The 9,040-nt window shown below is 40.1% G+C and overlaps 1 protein-coding gene across 3 annotated transcripts in view; it reads right to left on the bottom strand.

The window, feature by feature from the left end:
• Positions 1-9,040, bottom strand: part of Spice1 (spindle and centriole associated protein 1) — a 42,289-nt gene continuing 33,249 nt past the window's right edge. For all 3 annotated transcript variants that reach the window (XM_021664581.2, XM_021664582.2, XM_060370464.1), the window contains 5 exons: positions 7,771-8,258; positions 5,035-5,218; positions 2,382-2,484; positions 1,605-1,692; positions 1-457 (listed from right to left, as the gene is read on the bottom strand). In XM_021664581.2, the coding sequence (XP_021520256.2) occupies positions 404-457; positions 1,605-1,692; positions 2,382-2,484; positions 5,035-5,218; positions 7,771-8,258 (917 nt within the window). In that variant the 3' untranslated portion in view covers positions 1-403. The remainder of the gene's footprint in view (positions 458-1,604; positions 1,693-2,381; positions 2,485-5,034; positions 5,219-7,770; positions 8,259-9,040) is intronic.

Below are 9,040 nucleotides of genomic sequence, written 5' to 3'. Positions count from 1 at the left end.
TTTTTTGAAAGCCAGAAAATTTTATTGTACGTAAAGCAAATCAGTTCTTCTGGGAAGATGATCCACATTTAAGACGCAAAAAACAAAAACCTTCAACAGCAATAACAAGGGTAACAATGTATTACTAAAAAGTTTAACAAATATAAAAAAGGTTAATCAAATATAAAACTTTAATTTTACAGCCAGAGTTTTAGTCACAGGGAATACATGGGTTAGATGCTTTGTTGAAAATCTATTTGAAAAGATAAAGAAAGTATTAAAATAATGTTCTTTTCCTTGTTCCCATTAATACAGGATATCTTTGCAGGTTTCGTCTGAAGAAAAATGCCAGAACTTGAAAAGAGAATCCAAAAAGTGGGAAGGGAAAGCCAGGAACATGTCACTGAGAACACCTGGACTCCATTTATGACATGTGGGTAGAAAGAGCAAACCAGCCTTCTTCGTTTTGCTTTTCAGTCTGTTGAATAAAGATGCAGAGATGAGTTAGACACGAGACCACTCACAGACAGAGCAAGTATCTTCAACAAAGTTGCTCTCCTGGCAAGGCTCCTGACCTCAGAGACACCAGGTGCTTGCCTGCTCAGGAGTCCTGGTAACGCCCTAACTTTTAAAAGAAGGAGCAATTCACATGGTGGTTTACAACCACCTATAGTGGGGTCTGATGCTTTCATCTGCCATGGAGGCTTACATGCAAACAGAGTGCTCATGTGTGTAAATAAATATATCTTTAAAAAAGGGAGACATTCAACATTAATTCAAACTTTAGATACAATCTGAAACATGATGAAAGTAAAATTACTGGATTTTAGCAAACTAAATGATACTAAATGAACCATGGAACTATATCAAAGAGATAACAAAGCTTTTCAGAATGTAAAAATCAGAAAGGACAAATACTTAATGCCAGGCAACAGGGGAGACTAACTAAGGTGGTTAGTTATCTGGTCTATGGGGAAATATAATCCCTATATCTGTTACCAGCTTACCTCTGAAAACACAATTTTACAATTCTATAAATAGTTTCACAATTTTCTATGATAAATACAGAAGAACTGTATTCTTCTATATTATCAATACACATAAAAATGCCTTCTGTGAAAAATCTAAATAAACTGTAAATGTTAGCTTCCAGGCAATCTGGAGCAAATGGGAACGTAAGAAAGTGTACAGCGCCTTCTCCCAGCCTACATGTCATCACCTGTCTAACAATGGCACCCTCAGACGAGGCACAATGGATAAAGTGCCCAGACCCAGGACTCTGGCTATCCCAGACTTTACTCAGTCACACCAACAATGGTGGGAGCAGCACCTCACATCTACAACCCACTCAACACCATGCTACTCGGGAAGCAAGCCTGAAACCAGTAATTCTTAGTCTCCGAAGACAATTGGAATCCTACCAAATTTTAACTTATTTTTTTTAGTTACCATAGAAGACAAGACAAATTAAGGCTTATTGTTTTCAAATAAAAATAAAATACAGTATTTCTTTTCTTTGCAGATTTTTATATCATGCAACAACAGGACAACAGGAATAATAACTCAGAAGATAGCCACCTTCTACACACACCCTATGGACCCTACTGATTATATTTATAACGTACCTTTGTTCTTGGATTAACAGGCGTGAACCTCCCACTTCCAGAGGTTGCGTTTAGTGGAGAACAAGAATTGCTAGTAGTCCCTGAAGATCTATCCATGAGAAATAAGCAGGCAGTCACCACTAGCCATCAACAAGTGTGTATAACTGCTCTCAATAATGGAAAGAGCTTGAAAAGGTTTGGCTGACAGGTCCAAATGATAGGTCCTAACACTTCACCAACGTAAAACTTAAAACCAGTAGTTTACTACCTAGAGTGGTTTAGATTACAGAAAGGGTGGAAAGTTCATCTTTCTTAGGTGTCCCTCACCTCCATCACTTAGCACACTTCTCTTACTTACAACATCTTGAAGGGACACCTTAGAATTGACCACCCAACACTGACTCATTATTAACAGAAGTCCAGGATCCACTGGGGTTCTCTCTGTATGACAGATTCTGTGATTTATGACAGCTAACCGCACGTGCCTTCCATATAGTATCATTTGGGTACTATTTTTAAAGATGGCAGTGGTGAAGGTGGTCAGGGTAGCCAAGAGCGATGAGAACTAGAGCAAGACTTACAATAGAGGACTGCAATGTGGAGACAGAAAAGCCAGCGAACTTCTTCCTGACCCGCTTATCAATCCAGGGATTCATCTAGACCAATCAGCTTCGTGTTTACTTACTGCAAGGGCTGAGAGGGCCTCTAGCCAATGAACCGATGCTGGTTATAGCCTCTCCTAATTTTGTAGCCATAAATACACTCTTGAAGCTTTGAGGAGCAGCCCTGTCACCCTACCTTCTTGAGTTGATCCCACCAACAGGGGAGATAGTGCTGCATTTCGAACTCTCTGGAGTGTCTGCTATTGGAACAGATACGTCAATGGTTCGCTTTCCTTCTTCTAAAATATAAAAATAAACTTTAATTTTGTTACTTTTCACTAATAAAATAACAATTTTGCTCAATTTTAATATTATTTGAAATTATACATTACAAATTTAGGTGTTTATATATTTTTATCATGACATTTGAGAGATGCTTTGTAAAAATGAACTGTTAAGACAAGCTATGTCTGTCAACTTGGCAGCATTCCAGTTAACAGAATGCCAGAATCTTCTGACAAGTGGTATCACATCAGAGCAAGAAGTGAAAAACAGTGAGCCCTAAGATATACTGGAGATCAGGAGGGTTGGTGAAAGAAAGGAGGGGAAGGTGAACATCATTAGGATGAATGTATTTGTGAAATTGTCAAAGAAGTTTTTAAATTAAATTTAAAAATTAAGGCTAAAGTTTAATTTTTCAATTTGATAAAATTAAATAGCATTTCATTTACCCTTACAGCTATGTAATCTTTCATTTTAAGAATGAGTTACAGGATCCTCTATGACTAAATAAAGTATTCTACTAATACATGTTTGTTGACTGCTTACCTACTTAGGAAAATTCACATAATTAGACTTTGCTTTGGCCATATTAGAAACCATGCCTTGTGCTCTAAATCTGAGCAAAACCGCATGGCTGGGAAGGTCACAGGCCCTGAGTAGAAGAGACTTACTCTTGTTCGGCCAAATTGTTATGTCAAGCTGCCTATCTCAATATCTAATAAAACCACAGAAAGATGCTAGTCCTGGCCTCATTCAGAGCAGCTTGGCTCTGCAGAGAACCACAGTGAATGCAGCCCCTTGGCCACTCACACTACTGAGAACAGAGATGGTAGAGTCAGTATTCTTAACAGGACATTTACAGCTTCTTCCCCAAGGCTCAGGAATTGTCATGGAAGAGGAGTGGAACAAATGTAATAGCCACTGACATCACGAACTCACGGCAGCTGTGGTTGCCTGCTGACTGGGCCTGCAGAAGGATGGATTTGTCCATAGTTTGTCACGGTGGGGGGGCTTGCGGAGCCTTACCTTTATCAGCTGAAATATTGGCTAATGCTGGATTCTGGGAGGTAGGGGTGTCACTATCCCTAGTTACGTACACACCAGGGGGCCCACCAGGCTCTGTGGGAAAGTTCCATACCCAAGGTCATTTGGACCACCCTTAAAATCAGTGGGTCAGCCACAAAAACAAAAAAGTTGTGAGCATAAGAACGGGACCTGTAGCCTGGGTGCTGACAGGGGTGTCAGAGAAAAGAGAAGAGTGGAGGGGGAGAAGAACCGGAATGTATTATATACATATATAAAATTATCAAAGAACAAAGCCAGTTAATTTTTTTAAATCCTAAGTTATCCGACAAAACAAAAGGTTTTTTCCCATGACATATTGTTTATTTTTATTTTTATTATACCCCACAGAGGTTCCTATAGAACCAAGAATTTTATTTGGGGTATGTTGAGTACTGAATGAGATAACAGAAATAAGGTAAATTTCAAACTTCCAGAACACCATGACAAGCAATGCCGGGCTCAATCACAGAATCACACTGGAGGCTGATTTGCTTTGCACTCCTGCTATCCTCAGAACCAGCTAATATTTTTCTCCTACACTTATGTTTGCTGTGTGATCCCCAGCTTGGTGCTGAGGTATTTAACACCATACATTGCAGGCTCCTATGTATTTGAGCAATTTATTTATATGAACCAGAATTCACCTCCAGCCTTCATGACTATGAAAAACTGAGGACAGACACCTGTCAACTGAGGAAGCCGAGAATAAACCCAGGGGAAAGGCTTTTGGGGAAATAAATTACTTTCTATTAATTCCCAAGAATCTGCTTTCTTGTTCATAATTTAAAAAAAAAAAAAATTTCCAAGAGGTGAAAATTCCTTTCTGGTAACTGACTTCACCCAACTAGATAGGACACTCAGGTCCCTAGAAGCACCAAGGCTTGAGCATCTCAGGGACACCACTGATGGAGCCTTTCCATTCCTCACAATCTGGCCTGAGACTGGTCTCCAATCAATACCTTTGATGTAGCATCACCCCGAGGGCATAAGTTAATTTCTGACTAAAGCCAACTTAGAGATACTTCATTTAATCAGCACTCTTTGAACAGGACTACTATGAAAACAAATTCTTCAGTTACAATTCAATTTTTTAAAGAGGCCTCTCTAGTTTTTCATATTCCTAAATGTAACAAATTAATGGAAAAAATAGAGTGGATATGTTTTCCTGGTTTTTAAGAGAACAATAATTTGTGATTTAAACATTTATACTCTTAATTTTGATGCTTATACTTTATGCAGCATATATCCCAAGTGAATCATATGTTATAATGAATATTTCACTTGAATGGGGTCTCCCCTGACACCAAAGACTGGCTACAGAACAAGAGACAGCTTTCTACCATTATTTCTGTCACTTAACTCTCTGACCCAAACCAGGTTCTTCTGGTACAAAATTGGGGTACCGGAATAGTGTGCTCTGAAGTTCTTTTGACTCAATTTGAACTTTCAAAACTGAGGGGAAACCATACGTATAGTTTGTAAATCATGAATCTGTGACGCACCGGCCCACGCTCTGACAGGTGATTGGATAGGTGACACTGGGGAAGAGGACAGGTTCAAACCAACAAGTTTCTGCTGCTCTATCAGCTGGAGCAGTTTGCTGCGAGCCTCCATGCTCTGTCGGTTCAACTCTGCAATCCGTTCCTCCATGCTACTTGGCGTTAGAGACTGAGCTGCTGGGAAATTCTTCAGGGGGGGAAAGGAATACATTATTTAAAAAAAAGATACCAATTTTGATATTTATACTAAATACCAGCAATTAGGTATTTATAAGCCACACATATGAATGATGGGGTAAACAGTTTACAAGTCATTTAACTGAAGAATGAGGGCTAACATAAAGTCATACACAAGTTCATCAACAGCCGAACGAGCACAGTCTAACGGGAAAAGCTTCCCTGCATCTCTTACTACACATGAACAAAGATCTGCCAGTGAGTTAAACGGAACAAGCTTATTGATGACAGATGAGAGCGGAACAGACTTCACAGGAATATCTCTGAATTTGAGAAAGGATGTTTTTAAACTTCAATCTTCAAACAAGACTCTTAAAAATACTACTCCTGCCCACTGTTTGCCTCTCCAGGCTGCTTGTAGCTTCAGAGATCTGATTTAAGAATATCTGTGATTAGAAAGGTGCATAAGACAGCAAAAGCCCAAACAAAACTAAAAGCTATTACAGGAATAAAATTTAAAAAACTAAAAGCCACTACAGGAAAAAACATACTTCCACTATTCATAATTTTGTTTAGATAAATATATCCCTTTGTGGGGAAAAACTAATCCCTGATAGAAATGACTAATTTGAATGACTAATACCTATTAGATTTTTTTTTTATTTTGGTTTGGTTTGGTTTTTTGTTTGTTTGTTTTCCTTTTTAAGATAAGCAAACTAATAATAATCAAAGGCTATTTTGTATTTCCAAGTAAAATAAAAAGGGGATAGTTAGGGCAGCAGTATTAGACCTTCCTTTCCAGGCTGGTATACGGAGTATTTAGAAAGGACACAAGCTTAACATGTAACTGTGTTACCTATTTAAAAGCAACAGTGGTCTGTTACAAGTGATCTTCAAAACTCTACAAACATATAACGTAATATGCAAACACACTTATGCCTGTACTGATGCTGCTGCCCACTGCCGATGCTCCATCTTTTCTCTCCACAAACAATGAAATAAAGGTTTAAGTTATCAGATTGGTCCACCAGCTTTATCTCACTTACAAAATGTCTTCATTGACTGGAAGACAAATCCACACAATCTTACTCATGTGGAGAGTTTACAAAGGCTGATCTCACAGAAGCTCAGAGTAGTCACCAGAGCTGGGGAAAAAGAGAAAGAAGGGGCGGAGAAGCTTCTCCACTGGGGACTAAGAATAGTTAGGGTTTTTTGTTTGTTTTTGTTTTGTTTGGGGAAGGGCTGTTTTTTTTTTTTTTTTTTTTTTAAAGATAAGTCTCAAACTATAGGTCTGGAACTCACTAAAGTAGCCCTGGCTGTCTTCACACCCACATCAACCCTGCCTCAGTCTCTTGAGGATTACAGGTACTGAGCCATGATTGGCACTAGTTAACAGGAAAAAAATAATCTTGCTCTAAATGTAAGAATGATGCTCCTCGGAACGTGAACAGACCAGCAGCTGTGGTATCATGGAAGGACTATTAGAAAGGCACAGGCCTGCTCAGCCAGGAACTACATTTTAGCAAGCTCCTCAGATCATTCCTATGCACGTTAGAGTCTATTCTTTAAGTTTAACTTCTATAGAAAAACCCACTCTATGTCACAGAAAAAAGTTATTCAAGAGTTGAGAGCCAACTAATTTTTAATAGGCAACAGTAAGAATAAAATCACAGTCAGGTACTACGACGGTGCATGCCTGTAATCCCAGCAGAGGCAGAGGCAGGTGGATTTCTGCGAGTTTGAGGCTAGCCTGGTCTACAAAGGAAGTCCAACACAGGCAAGACCACACACACACACACACACACACACACACACACACACACACACAAACTGGCCTCGAAAAACAAAAAAAGAGCAAAGTTACTTTTATTTAAAATCTAGTTGTGCAGTAAGCATTCTATGTCCTTCTAATTCCATGTCATTCATCCCTAGCTTATCCTTAGCCCTCCTACACGTTTTACCTTAGTTCTATTTTCTGCATTCATATATTTTTTTTTGTTTCATGTTATCTTATTATAGTGCAACACAAACTAATAAGTTTTATCTGTCTTGTGAAGATATGTCAAAGCTAGAGTCACTTCTAAAAAGAGATCTCTTTGGATGCTTGTTATGGCTTGAATATGAAATGGAACAACTCGTATAATGGAGGCTTCCCTGCCAGCTGGAGCTTGGGGAGTGACTGGCTCCTAAGAGCTTTAGTCAAGGGTTGATCCACAAAGGATCCTAAACATAATAGTATCCTGGGGAGGCGATGAAAAGTAGGGCTTGGCTGGAAGAATTTCATCACCTGCACATCTTAAAGTGATGTACCTCGTCCTCTGACCCTCAAGGCCACCATGAGACGGGAGCCTCTGCCACGTGTTCCTGCCACCATGATAGTCTGTCTAACCCCAGGTCCAGGGCAATAGATTCTGCCACATGGAATAAGCCCTCTGAAACCTCAGAGTTCTGAGTGAAAACAAATTTTTAGTCCCTTTGTTTAATTTGTCACCACAGTGAAAGGTCTAACAGTGCCCAACCTGAACTCCTGCTGTGTCCTACTCACCCTTACTTGGTACTTACAGAGGGCATGTCGCTGCTGATGCTTCCCTGTTTGCTCTGCTCCCGAAGTCCATCCCCTTGCTCTCCCCCTGAGCTGGTGATATTATGCAGGTGTGCCTTGATGGCTGAATTCTGCAGTGTCAACTCTGCAATCCGTGCCATTACGGCCTTCCTTTGTATCAGTGCCTCATTTGCTCTAAGCTGCTGCCCATCTCCAAGCACTGAGGGCTCTTCTGAGAACGTAGGGTTTCTTGACTGCTGAGTGGTGGGAAGGGAATTGCAAGGGGGCTGTGACAGGTTAACAAATGGTGGCTGCGCTTTGTTCTCCAAATCTTCTCCCATGTGGGAGACTCTCCACCTCTGTGTGAAGAGATGATTCTCCTCACTTGAGTTCTGAATGTCTGGGTCAATAGGCAAGGTCTTCTTTTCCCAGTTCTGTTCCTTCTCTATGACTTCCACAGTGGGAGGGATTCGTGGGGCAGGACGAGTCTGAACAGTTCTCCTCAACACTGCAGACAGGGTTTTTAAAGCAATCATAAACATCATATTTTCCAATAAATTGGTACTATAATTAGCGCATTACTCTGTCATAGTAGTTAGGGAAGTATTTAAATCGAAGGGTTTGGTTTCTGAGTCCTATTTATTCTTATAAAGGAATATGTACACTCTCTTGATGCAGCAATGCGAGCGGGAGCACCTGGAGTGCAAGCTCAGAAGGAGACTCCACGGGTTACAGGAAAATAGCAGACAGGTCAGACATAGAGGAAATCGCCAGCTTTGCTAAGGCCACGCTGAAGAAAATTTTGCAAGACACAGGAGAACACCCTGCAGACAAAGAGGCCCGCTCAATAGAAAAAGGGGAGTGAAATTCCCTAAAAGCCTCAGAAGATTCCTCGCCAAGACACCCTGTGATGTGGAGGAAGCGCTACCTACAAGATGGATTGTAGACACAGGCTGCATTGTGAACCTAGGCACTCCGCACCAATGCCACCAGCCCACAGGTCTCTGAAAGGAGAGCCCTACTAATTAGACTGCCAAATTTCACTGGCTTGCCCTGCGATAATATAGAAAACTATTTTTATGGTTGATGAAATTAAAATACACCTCATGGCAAAAAAAAAAAGGAATATGCGCAATCAAGTATAGAAGCTTTCATATTCCTGAGACCATTCATTAACATTCTTGTGAAAAACCATGTGTCATAGTGGTTTTTAATATACTCTGACACATGTCACTCCTGTCCAGGAGTAGTGATGGATGCATGTAATCACAAATGAGAAGGAATGAGCAT

Source organism: Meriones unguiculatus, chromosome 17, assembly GCF_030254825.1.
Source record: "Meriones unguiculatus strain TT.TT164.6M chromosome 17, Bangor_MerUng_6.1, whole genome shotgun sequence".
Lineage (NCBI taxonomy): Eukaryota > Metazoa > Chordata > Mammalia > Rodentia > Muridae > Meriones > Meriones unguiculatus.
This window is presented reverse-complemented; position numbering and strand designations above follow the sequence as displayed.